Source organism: Panthera onca, chromosome C2 (genome assembly GCF_046562875.1).
Source record: "Panthera onca isolate mPanOnc1 chromosome C2, mPanOnc1 haplotype 2, whole genome shotgun sequence".
Taxonomy (NCBI): Eukaryota; Metazoa; Chordata; class Mammalia; order Carnivora; family Felidae; genus Panthera; species Panthera onca.
The window spans coordinates 89,468,140-89,486,089 of record NC_138347.1 but is presented as its reverse complement, the minus strand read 5'-3'; the positions used below and the strand labels follow the sequence as shown (position 1 = coordinate 89,486,089).

Below are 17,950 nucleotides of genomic sequence, written 5' to 3'. Positions count from 1 at the left end.
TAAAAAATAAAAAATAAAATTAAATAAATAAAATAGCTTCCAGATTAAAAAAAGAAAAAGAAGAGTGAGCAACAAAAGCTCAGTCACAAAATACAGAACTGGGAATTCTGGCCATCCAGTTCTCTGCTGTTGCCACAGGAAGCCCTGACAGGTTCACAAGGGGGAGTGTCACTTTTCTGCCTCTCCCTACAGCTGTTACTGCTGCACTTAACAAAGCCACCAAGTAGTAGCAAGCATTACTTCCCATGTGCCAGGCCTATGGTAACTGCTTTACACATATTCACACTTGAATCCTCACAAGTGTTCTATGACGCATGTATTAATTACTCCTTATTTCCATTTTTCAGAGTGGAAACTGGAATTACCTAATTTTCCAGAGTCATACAACTAATAAGTAGGGGTGACAAACCAGCCATGCCCGACTCCAGACACCGAGCTCTTCGCCACAGCAACATACTACAGTAAGAGTTAACTGCCTAAGATCAGACACCTACCCTGCCTAGCTCTCTTATCACTAAAGAGAGAAGCACTGCTCCCAGGGAGGCAGGTCACACTGTCAAGTCACAGTGAAGCAGAATTAAAGGCACAAAAACAGATGCTACCTTTCTCTGAGACTTTCCAGCTTAAGTTGAAAATGAGGAGCACAACTAGAACACCCTTTAGAATAAACTAAACATTCAGTGAACAATTACAAGTGACGCCAACTTATACATACATGTAAATTCCCAAGTCAGGGATTGTGTAGTATCAAAACCCAGTTCCACAAATCCCATTATACCAAAAACTATCACAATTATTAAAAATCAACTACTAAACTATGAGAAATACAATTTTCACCTGATTTCCAAACCCTTGGCAAAACACCTTTGAAATCAGACAACACCTACATACATCTGTACAACCAGTATCTCCTTCTAATATTTGCACTGAATTTCTAATTATCGACCTTGGATAGGACTTGAAAATCACCAAGTCACTATTACTAAATAGTTCAAGTGGTCTGCTGACCCAATCATGGAACAGACCAACACTTTTTAATCATACTCAGTGGCTCTAATTTTCCCAACAAATCTGACAAATTAAGTGTTTGCAGAAATATACACAATTCCAGCTCTTCAAGAACTGTCTGAGAAGCATAGGAAAAATTAAGTTTTCTCTCTTCTTCTGACTGTCCAAATTAAAGAAATAGAAATATTAAGAATTCTTAACCGGATGCCTTGATTTTTCACAATCAATACTTTTTTTAAAATGGTAATACCGACATAGCAAGATTCAAACAGTTCAAAAGGTTATACATGAGAATAAGTTTCTCCCACATCTGACCACATGATCTCCCCATCCCAACCTCACCCCCTAAAATCACTGTTACTAGTCTCTTGTGTATCTTTCTGTAGTCATCCTAAACACGTAAAACAAACATACATACACACAACTCATACACTCTCCCATCATGTCTGTGTCCTCCTCACTGCCCTTCTCCCCTTTTGCAAGCTAAAATGGCAGCAGACTACAACATCCTCTGCCTGTTTTTTCACTTAAATGTATCTTTGAGAACCTATAAATACTAACAAGAAAGTTATAAACATTAATTCTAAACAAATCTGTAAAGGAACACTTCACACAAAACAACTCTCAACAGATGTTAAAACTGGTGACCTCTGCTAGCAGGATAAAAGGAAAGCCAAGGTCAAAGAAGTAATCCCCCAACCATGAGGGCCTGTTAGTTCTCACAGAATAGGAAAACTACTTCCCTGACACAGTTAACAGACTGCAATCCTAAACTCAGTCTAGGATCTCACAAAGATACACTGTTTACTAAAGAAAACAGAGAAAGGTGATTTAAAGAAAACCCATTACTTTAGTGGGAGAAAACTTAAGTATAAAAGGTGCCTAAGAACTATACTAAAGCTACATATAGCATCTAAAAATTCACACATGTATGATAAATTCTATTCCATAAAAGAACAATTACACAGGGAAAAAAAGACATTAAGGAAATTCATTCATTATCTATTTCCATTACCTTATTTCAGAAACCCAAAGCAGATGACCCAATTGCCTTATACTGAGAGTTAATGACATCTGATAGCCAAAAAATAGAAATGGAACAAAATCAGTATACATTCTACCCAATTAGCTTGTTCAAATTAAGAGGAAAGCATAAAACACCTCTCACTAACCCATAAGCTGTATTCTACTAGCAGTTGAAGGTAACTAGCAAAATTATACCATTACTATAAATTCTCTGGAGGTGTTTGCTTATGCTAATGTCAAATGCTTTCTATTATTCTATGTAAGGTTATAGATTTTTAGCCATTAAGCATATTTTCCATGTAGATCTCCCTCAAAAAAATTACATAAATGACAGAATCTCCAAATTTTAACACAGGAATTGACTATACAAGTATTCCTTGAAAGGATGAACTAGCTTTACATAACACTTCATTTGAACCTCTTCAGTTGCATTTCTAAAAACTAAATGATTTACCCTTGTAACTATGGCTTTGCAAAAAATGATAAAAATTTATTTGCTTAATACTGAATCCATATTAAAATACTAGCCACCATTTAAGTGGATAACAGTAACAACAAAGCAGCAAACATCCACTTAACTGATTATCTATGTCATTACAATGTCCTATCACACAATGTGCTGGAAAGGACACAATGAAAAAAAATGAAAGAAAAGAACTAATTACCACCTTTGAACTCGGACAAACTAGATATCAAGAAGTACACTGGTATCTAGTTCCTAAAAAGTAAAAATTATTCACTACTTTTAAGGTATTTAAAATTTTAAATGTCTCATTAAAAAAAAAAAAAATGTTTGAGAGTCCAGAGTACAATTTTATATGAAAAAGAATTATTCTATTAAGAGACTGGAAGCACCATCTCTGACCCTTGCTTTCCATGTTCTCCTCTGTTCTACCACCTGAAAAAAACTTACAATTGCTTAAGAGGAAAACAGATGGCAAACTCCTCAGTTTAAACATTCACTACCTATTCTTCCTCATTCAAAGTATTCATCTCACATTCTTTAATCTGGATACTCTTTGTATATTTACTGAAATTTAATTGTTGATCTTTCAACACGACCTATACAGTTTGTATTAATTCTAAATTAACATAAGCTCTAAGAGGGGTGCGTGGATGGATCAGTCAGTTAAGTGTCAACTTCAGCTCAGGTCATGATCTTGTGGTTTGAACCCCGCGTGGGGCTCTGTGCTGACACAGCTCAGGGCCTGGAGCCTGCTTCGGGTTCTGTGCCTCCCTCTCTCTCTGCCCCTCCCCCACTGGTGCTCTGTCTCTCTCTCTCAAGAAATTAAAAAAATAAAAAAGTGTAAGCTCTTAGAAAGCAGGGGGACAAGCAGCTCATTTTGTTTGATGCAAATAAAATCATGCTGAGAACCTATTTAAATATTAAAAAATTCAACAGGATATAATACCAAATTAGTTGCTTTAGAATAAATTACCCAGGTTGTGAAGAACTAATATGGCACCCAGCCTTACCATAAAAACCTACTGAAGAGACGGTTATGATAACTTTCTTCTGGTAGACTGAACCCACCTACACCATAAAATAGACACACTCTACACTGAATGTTAATACCCTCACAGTAATGACTCAAATGAGATTCCAATGTGGTCAAGATGCTAAAAACACAATCTTATTTAGGCACACTACAGAGAAAATAATGAGCAAAAAAGCCAGAGAGGTTAAGAAAATAAGTACAAAATCCTAAGTTTCATTATAACTGCCACAAATACAACCAAATAAAGCCAACTTAGGGTGACAGGATTCCCAACTAGACTAGGTTCCTCACCAAAATCATGGCTACAATTCCAGGATCAAGATTTTTTTCAAATTAACAGTTAAGTGCTGCTACAGCACACCTCAACTTTGAAGGCCTAAGTCCAACAGAAGCTTCGGCCACATCAACAGTAGTATAGGACCCATCACCACTTATTTTACCATGGGCACTTGTAGAAAGAAACAATCCATTGTAATATGAAGACAGTATGGTACAAAAATCAAAAATTCTGCTAATACCAGAAGAAAAAAGGCCCTTTCCTTCAAGAAATGTAACATGCAGTTGGGGCTAGGATAAACAAACCCATGAAATAATAATTATGGAGGTTGTGATAGTCATTAAACACGATGGTATCTCAGTGAAGAAATATCCTGAGTCGAGATAGCCAGAAACAGCTTCAGGGAAGGTGGACTGAAACTAGACTATAAAAAAGACAAAGGGAAGGACAAGCATGAGTGAAAAGCAGAAGAGTAACGTGTATGTCAAAACTGCAGTATCTGATAGGCAGGCCAGAATCACAGTTTGGGAGAAGAGAGGGAACTATAGCTGAATAGGTAAAATAGAGCCTTAAAAAGCCAGACTGAAGCTTATGAACCCTATCCAGTTGGCAAAGGGAAGCCATTATGGGTTCTCCACAGCAAAGGAACTGACACGATGAAATCAGTATTTTAAATAAATTACACTGCCAAGCAGTTACAGAAGACAGAATGGAGAAGAAAGCCTGCTCAGAGCAACCTACTAGAAAATTAATGCAATAATCCAGACCTAAAACCATTCATTCTGTCTTCCGTTCATTCACTGTGAAGCAGTAGACTGCTAGCTAAGAACACTGGCCTAGAATCAGACACACGGGGCCTAAACCCCTCTGTGCGCCCCTTACTACTGAGCCTTGGCTTCCTCACTCTTAAAATCAAGGTATCAGCCACTCAGATTGTCCAAGTCCCTGTCAAAGCAGCTGTGTGGTCCTGACACATAAATTCTATTAGTAGTTAACATCACTGCTGAATTAATAGTAAAAATGGGAAGTGAAAATAAGACAATGCTTAGAGATGTATCAGAGCAACAGAACTTCCAAGTAGAACTGTCTTGACAGCAGCTGAAAATATGGAACAAGAACACAGGTGAAAGGTCAAGGCTACAGAAAACAATGATCCACTTAAAGTCATCACTCCAATCTAAAAAGGAGATCCTAGGTACTTGCCAGATCCAGCCCTGAAAAACAAAATTCCTTTATTTAAAGAGTTAGAAAATGTTCCAAATGGTGGGAGATTTAAAAAGTCCAAGTCCAAGTAACAAAAGAACAGCAATAAAAGTCAGGCAAAAGACCCAACACTGGGGGCGCCTCCATACCCCAAACATCCAGCTCTTGATTTCAGCTCAGGTCATGATACCAGGGTCATGAGATGGAGCCCCTAGTCCCCTTGTCAATGGCTGTGGAGACTGCTTAGGATTCTCTCCCTCCCTCTCTCTACCCCTCCCTAACTTGGGTGGGTGCTCAGGCACATACCCTCATTCTCAAAAAAAAAAAAAAAAAGGCAAAAGACCCAGCACTAGCACTGTCACTATACAATGCTTGATATTGTTCCTAGTTTTAAAATCAAATCTAATTCTTCAAGGTTAAGTCTTCAATCACAACTTCAAGAGCAAATACATTAAGTTTATTTCAAATATTTTACCCAGGAAACTCAGGAAATAAAACTACTAAATATTTTCTATAACACGGCCCCACTAAAATAAAGAACAAATAAAATGTAATACAAAGAAGCAAACTTCAAATCCAAACCCAACATCATCATGTTTAACAGCTTACATTTCCATGATACTTGTATGTCAAGTATTATTCTCAGCACCTTACACATACAATTCTCTCAATCTTTTCAACTCTAGAAGCTGACAGTCCACATCATGCAGAAGAGGAAACAAAGAGGGAGTTACTCCCCTTAAGGTTGCATAAGCAGTAAGGAATGGAGCTGGAGTTTGAACCCAGGCAGTTTGCCTCAAAGACCCCCAATGGAACACTATGCTACACAAAAAGACTTAACGTGACATTCTTACACAAGTTTTGAGGAATACATACTCTGAGGATGAGGATAGTTAAACATACTCTTACTTGCTTTTCCTTCTTAATTTCAGGCATGGAACCATATTTTCTTTTTTCTACTGGCAGTACTTGGAAAGGCTACTTCACTGCTGTCCATCTTAAAGGTAGGAAACAGAGCAGTTGGCAAGAGGATTGCATCTTATTAAATGGTTCTAGAGAGTTAAAGACAATGATGTAGGTAGGACTCCCATGAATTTCATTTATCCATGCAATTACTTGACACAGTTAATAGAGATGCCCAACTACAGAATTATAAACGCTAATTTTTTCCAAGGACATCTGACAAAACAGCTGGAAAAATCTGGCACAGCTACACTCATCCAGAACGAGCACAGACTAGGACTTAGACCTACCTACATTAGAACCCTAATGCATCATTTGATCATTCTGTGGCCTAGGACAAGGGAATTAACCCTGCACCTCTGTTTCATCATCCACAGATCCAGTACTACCCACTTCATAAGATTAGCCTGAGGTATACATGACAGAGAAAGCACCTCACACCTTTCCTAGATCATAACCCAAGCAAAGTCTCTTTCCTCTGGCTCTTCATAACAGGGCAATTAATTGTACTCTTACAGAGTCTAATCCTGCAGGTGGTGGAGAGTAAACCTCTCCAGCATCAGCTTTTTTTTTTTTAATTCAAGTTTCTGTTGGTGATAGAACAGGCGATACCACCATGATGGTCTCCAAACTGGACCATACTCTTACTAACTGTCTACTACACAGCCCAGGGTCCTAACCCCTCTATACTATGGGGATGTATAAATGGCTCTGTTAGCTGATTTTTGTATTTCAGTGACAAACCACAAATGTTATTTGTGAAATAAGTCAAATTCGCATATACTAGAAAAATACAGTCCCACGGTGCCAATATTTCTGCCATCTCTCTCCCCTGACTTACTGTCACTCACATTCTTTACAATTCTTTTTTTTTCTAATTTTCTTTTTACATTTATTTATTTTTGAGAGACAGAGTGAGACAGAGCACAAGTGTAGGAGGTGTAGAAGAGAAGGACACACAGAATCCGAAGCAGGCTCCAGGCTCCGAGCAAGCATTCAGCAACAGAGCCTGACACAGGGCTCGAACCCATGAACTGTGAGATCATGACCTGAGTCGAAGTCGGTTGCTGACTGAGCCACCCAGGCACCCTTCCTCTCAATTCTTATATAAAAGACACAGGAATTGAGTAAACCCAACAAATTATTTCTACTAACTTCATCAAAATACATTAAGTCAGAAATTCTCTGTAGTAATACAGTTGGAGTAAATCATAGAACTCCTGTGTCAGCTACTCAGCTGACCAGGTTGTACTTAAACATCATTGCTATGTAGGAACACATGTATTTATTCAACAAGTTGTCATTACAAAGGTTCATTAGTCACATCTCTTTTTATCAGTAACCCCTATATTTATATTAAGCTTTTGCCCTTTCTGCTTATTAGCTTGAAAGGCTCTCAGGAAGTAGTTACTTATTTTCCTGGTAGGCACGTATCATGATAATCATGATAAACCTTAATTAGATGTTGAAAACACAAGTAACAAAAAAATTCATGGACACGCAAAAAGTTATTAAAATGTCTAACACTTCTTTGAGACAACCAATGCAAAAATACAACCTCCACAAGGGGCCACTCCACATATACCACATCTCCCAAATTAATAACTAAAGTTGGTATATGCAAGAAAAGCATTTTATAAACTGATGGTGAGCTTTGCAACAATTAAGTCATTAACAAGTCCATTAAGTTCTGTAACAGTAAGGGAAACTTTTCCCACTTACATATGGTTTTCATCCTCCATACAGTGTACCATTTTGCCCTATAGATCTCATTCTAACTATTCAAATAGCAAAAAAGAGTAGTTATTTGTGGATTTAATGGTTGTGGTTACATAGATCACACAATGCATTATAGCAACACAGGGAAAAAAACATATTCCAAACAGGCAGAAAAACCACAATTTCAGAGCAAAAAGTATAAACACACATCTCACGCCTAACCACTCGTAGGCATATTTTCTTTCTGCCACCCTTCCTTCACAGGTAAATGCTAACTATTTCTAGAACCCTCAATGATGATTTCTCAAGCTTGCTTGCCATGAACTCCCATGATACACCCCAACAAACACACTGTTTTCATGGAGACAAAGCTGCCCTATTTCCCTAGACTACAAACTTCTTAAAATGGTGAGAACATACAGTCTCAGGAAATAAGGATTACTAACAAACACCAATGTAGCACAGGTCTTATTTAACAAAAATGAAAATGAACTAAACTGAGAAAGCCAAAAAGTCACTCACTGTATCTTCAATGTGTAATTACTATATTTTTTATAATTTGGTTTAGTAAGTAGATGAAAACACCACAGGGGCCTTATACTATGCAATCTGATAAAGGAGTCTTTGGGAAAAATGGAGGAGAAAAACCATTACTTAATTACATGGGGGGAGGGGAGGTCAGGCAATTCAGACTAGAAATCACCCATCATTTCACCCACCACATTTTACTAACAAGCTTATTTAGATCAGCATAAGGTTCTTGTATGGAAAACAAGGAAGCCAACAGTAAACTTCCCTAAGTCAACCGTAAATGACATAGGTACTAAAACTCTTCACCTTGGTGCACAGTCCAAGATTCTAAGTAAACTCCAGACACTGAGAAAAATATAGCTTTTAACTAGGTCTCAGCACTTGTCATTTGTAATCACCAAATTATTTTAGAGAATGTTATGAGGTAACTTAGTAACAGGAGCATTCTTTAAGAGCCATTTCAACCGAAATTTTACATGAAACACCATTTTCACAACCTAAATTTAATCTCGGTTGCCACTGCAAAGTGATGCCTCTTTCGGCAAATTAGGAACTTCCAAAAATACTGAACATGTTAACACATGCATGGTTTCCCTCGAGCTGCCATTTAAGATTAATAATTTCACTTGAATAAAAGTCGGCTTGTTTAAAAAAAAAAAAATGACATCGGTTGCAAAGAGGAAGTTACCGAGAAACCACCCTCACAACGTGGCCTTTACACTGTCAGAAAATAATGTGACTTTGTGCCACCCAAAACTTACCAGGAAGCTGGCAATAACTTTGCCAATTCTACACTTCTGAACCCAACTTCAAAGAGGCTCTAGCAAATACCTCCTTAAGACGATAAAAGGCACTAAGTTACAAATAAACACGTCCGGGAGTGCGGCCCCGCGGCCGCGCGCCCCTCCCCCTCCGGCGCCCCCGCCCGGGACGCGCGGCCCCAACAGCCGCCCGCAGCCCCTAGCACGCCAACCCGGGTCGCCGCGCCTGCACCGGGGACGCGCCTGGGGAGGGGAGCAGATTTCCATTGCCAACAGAATAACGTGCACCGAAAAGATCCCTCTCCTCTGCTAAAAATAGGCTATAAAAGAGTCGGCCTCATGATGGCTCCTTGATTCAATTTGCTGCAAATTCTTTCCTGAAAGCCTCCCCCCACATACATACACACACATACACACACACACACACACACACACACACACACACAAAGGGGGTGTAAATGCACGAAGGGTGGAAGCGAGGGAGAAGGCCGAGGCGCACATTTTCGGGGACAACAACATAATAAGGGTGAGGATCCCCGAGATCAGGAAAGGGTAGGGGGTGGGCAGGCACGTGAGCATTTCAAAGAAGCCTGAGAGGAAAAAGGGGGGATGGGGCACCCTAAATGCCTTCCCTGACTTCCCCTCCCCCACCAAAACCCCAGCTCGCCAAAGGGCCAAGTTGAAAAATGCATGTTCCACTTGTGCCCATCCCCCCGCGGCCCAGCGCCCCCCAGCCGCCTCCGCCCGCGCCGCCCGCGCCCCCCGCCCCGGCCCGCGGCCGCCCCCACCCCGGGGTCCGGCCCCCAGCGCTTACCTGGAAACGGTGGCCTCCGACGCCGCTCCCCCCTCCCGGGAATGGAGGCACAAGGAAATTCCCCTCCTCGCCGCCGCCGCCGCCGCCTCCAACCACCCCCAAAATAACCCCTCCGGGGGGTGAGAGGCAATTATAACCCCGGCGAGCGGAGGGCGCGGGGGATGGGCGCCGGGCGGGCGGGGGCGGGGAGCGCGGCGCGGGTCCCCAGGTGGCGAGCGGAGGTGCTCCCGCCGCGGGGGGAGGGGCGGGGGCGCACGCGGCCGGCGGCGGGGGGAGGCGGCGCGCGGGGGAAGGGCGCGAGCGGGGAGAGGAATTGAGGCAGAAGGTAAAAGCTGTTACTAAGGGAAAGAGCCAAACGGTTCGGAGCAGCCAACGGCTCAGACACTCAACACTGGGGAGAGAGGAATGGGGACCAGCCAGGCACAAATGAGCTCGCGAGGCCCGCGGCGGCGGCGGCCGCGCAGCAAAACAAACCCGAGCGGCCTGCGCCGGGCGGGCGCGCGGGGGAGGGGCCGGCGGGGGAGGGGCGCCGCGGACTGGGGGGGGGCGGGGGAGGAGGCGGCGGCGGCGCGGCGGGGGGGCCTCCGCCGGCCTCGCTCCTCTCGCTCCCGCCCGCCCTGGCGGCGCTGGGGGCTGTACGAGTGCGGCGCAGTCTTTTAAAAATAAAGACCCGCAGGCGCTGCGAGGCGCCGCCGGGGCACTGGCCGCCCCGCCCCCACCGCCGCACGCTGCCGGGTGCGGGGAGGCCTGGGTGTTGGCCCGGCAGCCCGAGGCCCGGTGGGGGCGGGGAGGCTCGCGCCGCAGCTGGTGTGAAAACGCCGGTTAACTTTCCTGGGGAGGCCCCGCGGGGCTTCCGCGTGTTCGGGGGCAGCTTGTCCCTGTGGGCACCCCGGCTGCGCGGGGTGGCCGGCTGGGCACACCACGCGGTGGGCATGTGCAGGGGAGCGCGGCTCAGGCATCATATGGACATTTGTTTGTGAAAAGATCTGCACACACCTTTGTGTGCATAAATACATATGTTTCTCGGAAACGTACCTGGAAAGGGGCTTTATCTGTAATAAGCGATTTTCAAAATGTAATCCAGAGCACGGGATCTGTAGAGAAAACACACGCACACAAGAAAAGGTTTTTGATACTAAACACAAAGCTGTAATTGAAGTGTTTATGCCCAAATGTACTGTGAATCAAACATATGGTGGTATTTATCGTCTGGTGGGTCTGTTTGAAAGGTTTGGTTGATCAGTTCTCATTTCACAAAAATAAAATAATGTAACTAAATGTTTACTAAATATATACCTCTACAGCAGCATTGACAGTAGAAGTTTATCCACTTTGTATACTTTTTGCATGTGTATACCACATCAAAGCAGTTTATAAAGTATAACTTAGATGAGTGATAATGTGACAATATGAGGAGAGGAGTGCAACGGATTGTTTTTTGAAAAGAGGGGCACCAGCTTTTAAAACAAATGTGTTAATCTTTCTAAGGCCCTCTGAAAGCAGGGGTTGGGGTCTTAGACGTTTGTATAAGCCTAGGACCTTTTTAAGATTTGACCTGAAAGAAACCTTTTCGTTTTTTTCAGTTATTGCTGTCTTGAAAGTAAAATCATATTTTCTGCAGCCTTTTTAAGAAGGGTTCTGTTTTTATGCTTTCATGACAATATTTGAAATAGGTGTATTATTCTAAAGCAGTCTTTTTTTTCCCTCCCAATACCAGAGACCTAAATTTTCACACCAAAGAAAAAAAGTTCATTCCAACTAACTTTTACACATGTGGACTCCTGGTGGCCTAATAAGCTCACTGATTAGACAGGTACTTTTCTTGACCAAGGTCAAAGGTTCTTTCCCCTGGTGAGCCCTTACTTGTGGTAGGGAGTGCGGGGGTGGGTTGGAGGAAAGCAGCCAGAAGCCTTTCCTCACCTACTTGTGGTAGGGGGTGCGGGGAGGGGGAGGGGTTGGGAAGGCAAAGGAAAGAGAGTGAGATTGGAAATTCCCTCCCAACCACCAGAAGAGAGAGAGTTCAAAGCATCTCTGCGGTTTGTCCTTAGAGCTGTTTTCGTATACGAAAGAGGGAATGTTAGATTAAACAATGTCACCTGATGGGAATTTAGATAACTGAAGGTTTTCAAAACACTGTGTTGAGTGTACAGGGAAACAGCACAAAGAAAGCACGCTTTGCATTTCAGGAAGATTCTAAGCTGAGGTTTATTTTCTGCAGTACTGACACCTTGGCAAAGACTCTATTTCAGAAATGATGAGAGTATAGTATCTTCCTTTTTTATTTTAATATTTTTAAGCTTTGATTAATGACGTATGTATTTCACTAAGCATAATCCTCTCTTCAGTAAGTAAACCCAGTACAATTAGGGTTCTTTATCTGAGCCACCCAATGAAACAAATGTATAGTCCTAGCTTGTTTTTGAAGTTTCACTTCGTGCCACCATGCATGGATCTTCTCTAGGCAGCAGTTATTATAAAATCAAACCACTCTTCCAGGGAATGAAACCTCCCAACTATGCTGATTTTTAATACTCATCTCCATACCTGGAGCCTCCGGTTTATCCTCCCTCAAAATGACCTCTATCCTTCCCTCTCCAGGGAAGGGCCCACCCTTCTTCTTAATGTAATAATAGGGTCCATGACTTCCAGCCTGAAATTCTTTTTTTTTTTAAGTTTATCTGTGTTTTTAATTTTTTTAATGTGTATTTTTGAGAGAAAGAGTGAGCGGGGGAGGGGCAGAAAGAGAGAGGGGGACAGGATTTGAGGCAGGTTCCGTGCTGACTGCAGATGCAGGGTTGAACTCACAAATCATTTGATGGCTACCTGAGCAGGAAGTCTGACGCTTAACCAGCTGAGCCACTTAGGCGCCCCAAAGTTTATCTATTTTTTTAAGTAATCTCTACACCCAACATGGCGTTTGAACTCACAACCCAGAGGCCAAGAGTCATGGGCTCTTCCCACTGAGCCAGCCAGGCCTCCCTACCCACCCCAACCTGAAATTCTTTTTTTGTTTGTTTGTTTATTTATTTTGAGAGAGAGTGTGTGCAAGAGAGCGAGAGAGAGCGAGAGAGCGCATAGTGCAAGTACGGGGGAGGGGGAGAGAGGGCCGAATGAAAAAGAATCCCAAACAGACTCCACACCCTTCAGCTCAGAGCCAAGATCACAACCTGAGCTGAAACCAAGAGACCAACGGAGCCACCCAGGGGCCCCCAGCCTGAAATTCTTATACCCTACACCAAGCTGCCTCCTTTTCTAATGAAGTTATTATCACAATAATCTGTATGTTTCTTTACATTTTTGTAGTTTACGAGGTATTTATTTCTGTGCATAAATTACTTTATTTGAACATGATAAAATTCACCAAAGGTGGGACCTGTGCCATAGTCTTTACTTAAAGTACCTTTGGACAAAAAAAAAAAAAAGTGCTAAATGGGAAAAGCCTTGATTTCCCCTAGGGAAGGAGTTTTATGAGACCATATTCTGATCCCTTTGAAATACATCCTGGAACCTATCTGAAATGATAGTGTGGCCTCAACATGAAATGTTCAGATAAGTGAGCCACCGTAAAAAGGTCACATGTATTGTCACCCCACCCTCCAGTCATTCCAACATAGCTAGTACACATGACCAGAGGCCTCACCAAAATTCAAGCAATAGTTAGGCACAAGACAGAGAAGTAACTGTTGTTACTAATTTTCAGTGCTTTGTCCTAATCTTAAAGCTGTCCCTTGTGCTTTGAATATAAATGTTAGTATGTTTCTAGAAAGGAGAAATTATGGTTACTGAGAAATTTTAAAGCAAAGAGACAAATTATTAAGAAAGTTCCCTTGAACTCTCTAGCTAATTATTCAACAAAGAGAAACCTCATACCAGTAACTATTACCAGAAGTTACATATATATTATAAAATGACTAAACAAATCTTGACTTGTTTTATTTCAGTAATATCACACCCAAGGGGGTGTTGTATGGCAAGATAGCCTAATCTTTGCAACTTCCATCACTCAGGAAATAGAACATTTCTAAATTAAGGTGGTTTAATCCCAGGTCTACAGTATCTCATTACTATATATGTTTATATATTTTTTGCGTTAGTTGATCTGTGTAATTAAAGTGATCAAAACACAATAGCATAAAAAAGATATTTGATACCAAAAATATTATCCTGGTAACTATAACTCTTTATATTCTTACTCACCCGGGAACTCAGTGGCTTTCTGTCTGCAGCATTTACCCCCAAGCATCTTACCGATACCCTGTGATACGTTTCTGTTTCATTTTGACTCAGTTTGTGCAATTCTTTGTCTGTGGTTCTTCCAGCTATCAGCTTTTGCCATCCGAACTGATGCACATCTCAGCCACACATCTCAAGATCTCAGCATACAAGCTTCTTCTCTCCATCTGTGCTTAGCATGAGACTTGTGACCTTTCCTCATCACTGTGAACCTTGTCACAGTTTTCCATGACTCTGTGACCTGATTTCATTACAACAATGAACTTTACTTGGGAGTTTTCATTTAAATTACAAAAGCAACACACAGCCATCTTACAAGTATTTATGCTTCTCAGATAATGGGAATAGCAGGTTGTATCCTGCCTTTGTGATTCAGTCAGAATAGAAAACCAACCACACACAGAGCATATTGCTGTACCCATCACTTACTTATACTGACCAGCTTCCTCAGGGCAGCACTAAACAAGGCCCTGCATTATGTTGATGGTTTTGCTATTTTCATTCATTCAACAAACACTTATTGAATGTTTAGTGTGCCAGACACTGTTCAAGAAGCTATTTACAGTGAGCTAAACACAGCCCCTACTCTAATGGAATTTACATGCCAATCTTGAGTCAGGTAGGGGTTGGAAAGACAGACAGATGCTCAAAGAACATTGTATTAGGCTATAGTTTGACTTCTATAACAAAGATAATATAAAAATGCCTTAACCAAGATGATCGTTTTATTCTCTTCAGTATCCATTCAAATGTAAGCATTCCAGAGCTGATGAAGTATCAAGGACCCAGATACCTCTGCTGTCTCAACACACATCTTCTACCTAGTGATCTAAGAATGCATTTCTAGTTCCTGCCATCACATTAGATGTTTTAAAAAGACTACTGTGCAGAAGATCAACTGCAACAGTGCAACAGTGGAAAGAGGACACCTAGTTGGGGGCCAGTCCAGAAGTCCTAGTGGGGGGATGGTAATGTGGGTGATGGTGGCAGGAACAGGTGAAAGAAGCTAAACTCTGTGTACATTTTAAACAAGAGAATCTGGGTATATTTTGTGACATGTTAGAGAAACAAAGAGTCCACAGTGATTCCAAGATTTTAGACCAATCAAGTGGAAGAATGGAATTGCCATTTATTGAGATGGAAGAGGCTGGGAGAAGAGAAAGCTCATGGGAAAAATCAAGAGTTTTGTTTTGGAGTTTGATGTGGCTATCAGACACCTCAGTGAAAATATTGACTAGGCAGCTAGATATACAAATCTGGTATTCAGTATCAAAGCTGGAAATATAATTTTGGGACTTGTCAGTAAAGTAATGATATTTTAAATCATAAACCTAGATATCATTGGCTTGAGGGTGACTATTGGTAAAGAAGAGTTCTCTATTGCCTTCAATTGGCTCTTGTCCCAAATATTTTCTCTTATTATCAATGCTTCTCTGCTCTTAATAGGTTCAGAAACCTAAATATTTTAGGTGAATGTAAGGTGACATTCTATCTATGCAAGGATGTTGATGGAAACCATAGATGATATTAATTGGTATCATTTATTGAGCTTGTTGCCAAGCAGTGTAATGTTTGTCGTCTCCAAATTTCTCAACAACTTGAAACAGTAAATAATATTATCTCAGTTTGATACATGAGGAAATCAAATGAGACCAAAGAGCTTGCATCATGCTGCAATTGGCAAAACAAAGATTTGAATTCAACACTGATTGCAACGTCTATTGTTCCACTAAGTGAAATGAGGCAGATCAAGGCCAGAAAGTGCAAGTGTTTGCTGAAAAATCCTTCAATAGGTGAGGAGAACAGAGAAATGCAAAGTGAGAAGGAGAAACTACTTGAGGATAGGAACCATGTCTTACCATATTTATATGACGCACCATTTCCTAGATCAGAATCTCAAAAAATGTTTATTGAATGTAGATGTGGTTGTAATCAATTGGATTCACTCTTTGATACCATTAATGTATCTACTGATTTCACAGGAAAGATCTTTGTCCCACTCACTCCCTACCTCTCATCACCACCCCTAGCATCCCCACACCACAGGGCAACTTGGGTCTGGAATGTTCTTGAAGACAGGTTTTGTGGGTGAGGAAGACAACATACAAGAATTCAATTTCATTTATTTTGAATTTGAAAACCGACTTTTCCTTTAAGCTTTGAATTGCACGTTTTATGTCTAACTTTCCTTTTAAGGAAATGTTTACAATTTGATTAATTAAATTCCCTTGAATTATTAAGCTGCATTTATAGACTTAATGTATTCAATTTTCTTTTTAAAATACTTTAGTTACTCAAGAAACAAAAGAATCACAAGTAAGTAATACTTATAAATATGATAAACTAATTATAAGATATGATGCATCTTAAGTTCTGTTGAACATTGTGAAAATGTTTACTGATTTAATGAAATTCTCATATCTTTTCACTTGAAATCACAAATCTAAGTCAAGTACAGATCCCATGTAGATGTTTTGCATTGGTATCACATGAATAACGTGCTGGCCATTCTAAATTCTCAAATTATCTTAAACATAACAAATATTGAAAATACCAAACACAAATATTCAGAAATTATTTCCAAACATAAAATAAAAATAATAGTATTATGAGTTTACTTTATCTCTTGAAGCTTTCCTGGAGCTAAAAGAAAGTTGTTATGCTTTAAATAAATAATTCTGGCCCAGGGGAGTTGGGATGTCTTTCCACTGGGCTGAGTGGCTTATTCACAACTTACGAGAGACATGCTGAACCCTCCTTAAGTGCGAACTCCAAGTTCTTGCTCTCAAATGAGTGGTCTTGCCATAGTTCATGTCCACAGATCCTGACTATGCTCATTTCTTCTAAACAATTGAAATCTGTAACCCTACTCTTAAATTGCTGACACACACAGTTGGAGTCAAACAATTTACCACTTCATTTTATTCTGAATTGTTTTCATTTTCTTTTCTGGCAGGGCTACAATTCTTATAGAAATTAGCTGTGCTCACATTCATGTCTGTGCCTTGCTCTGCAGTTCCAAACACACACACACACACACACACACACACACACACACACACACACACCTTTATTTATTTTATTTATTTATTTATTTATTTATTCATAGAGATTTTTTTTTTTCAAGTTGACTTACCTTGAGAGAGAGAGAGAGAGAGAGAGAGAGAGAGAGAATGTGCATGCACAAGCAGGGGAGGGGCAGAGAGAGAGAGAGAGAGAGAGAATCCCAAGCAGGCTCTGTACCAGCAGCATGGAGCCAAATGTGGGGCTTGAACTCACAAACTGTGAAATCTTGCCCAGAGCTGAAATCAAGAGTCAGATGCTTAACTCACCAAGCCCCCAGTCGCCCCCCACACATACCACCTTATTACAGCCATTGGAAAGTGAGCAGATGTGGCTTTACAAGCAGAATGCCCCAAATGCCTTGCGACAGGTACAGCCTTTTTTTTTTTTTTCTTTTTAAAAAATAGCTGCTATCATTTCCTTATGTCAAGATTTCTTAAACTGTGTTCCATTCATTATGGGCACATTTCCTTTTCTTTGGGGAGTAAAAGGTTCCAATATTAAGGAAGTTTGGGATATCTCACATGTTAAATCCATCTTCTAGAGATTTGCAATGTCCATTAGCATATTAAAGACTGATAAACCGGGGCGCCTGGGTGGCGCAGTCGGTTAAGCGTCCGACTTCAGCCAGGTCACGATCTCGCGGTCTGTGAGTTCGAGCCCCGCGTCAGGCTCTGGGCTGATGGCTCGGAGCCTGGAGCCTGTTTCCGATTCTGTGTCTGCCTCTCTCTCTGCCCCTCCCCCGTTCATGCTCTGTCTCTCTCTGTCCCAAAAATAAATAAAAAAAACGTTGAAAAAAAAAAAATTAAAAAAAAAAAAAAAAAAAAGACTGATAAACCTTGCAGCATGAAAA

General features: G+C 41.0%; 2 protein-coding genes across 2 annotated transcripts in view; both read right to left on the bottom strand.

Moving 5' to 3' along the window:
- TBL1XR1 (TBL1X/Y related 1) overlaps positions 1–9,696 on the bottom strand; it is a 177,493-nt gene extending 167,797 nt beyond the window's left edge. The window contains exon 1 of the mRNA XM_060639244.3: positions 8,988–9,696. The gene's annotated coding sequence lies outside the window, so the exon portion shown is untranslated. The remainder of the gene's footprint in view (positions 1–8,987) is intronic.
- Positions 1–14,044, bottom strand: part of LOC132683388 (uncharacterized) — a 62,276-nt gene extending 48,232 nt beyond the window's left edge. Inside the window, exons 1-3 of the mRNA XM_081790149.1 lie at positions 13,999–14,044; positions 10,837–10,853; positions 9,802–10,605 (exon numbers count right to left, since the gene is read on the bottom strand). Of these exons, the coding sequence (XP_081646275.1) occupies positions 9,802–10,605; positions 10,837–10,853; positions 13,999–14,044 (867 nt within the window). The remainder of the gene's footprint in view (positions 1–9,801; positions 10,606–10,836; positions 10,854–13,998) is intronic.
- Positions 14,045–17,950: the final 3,906 nt, after the last annotated feature.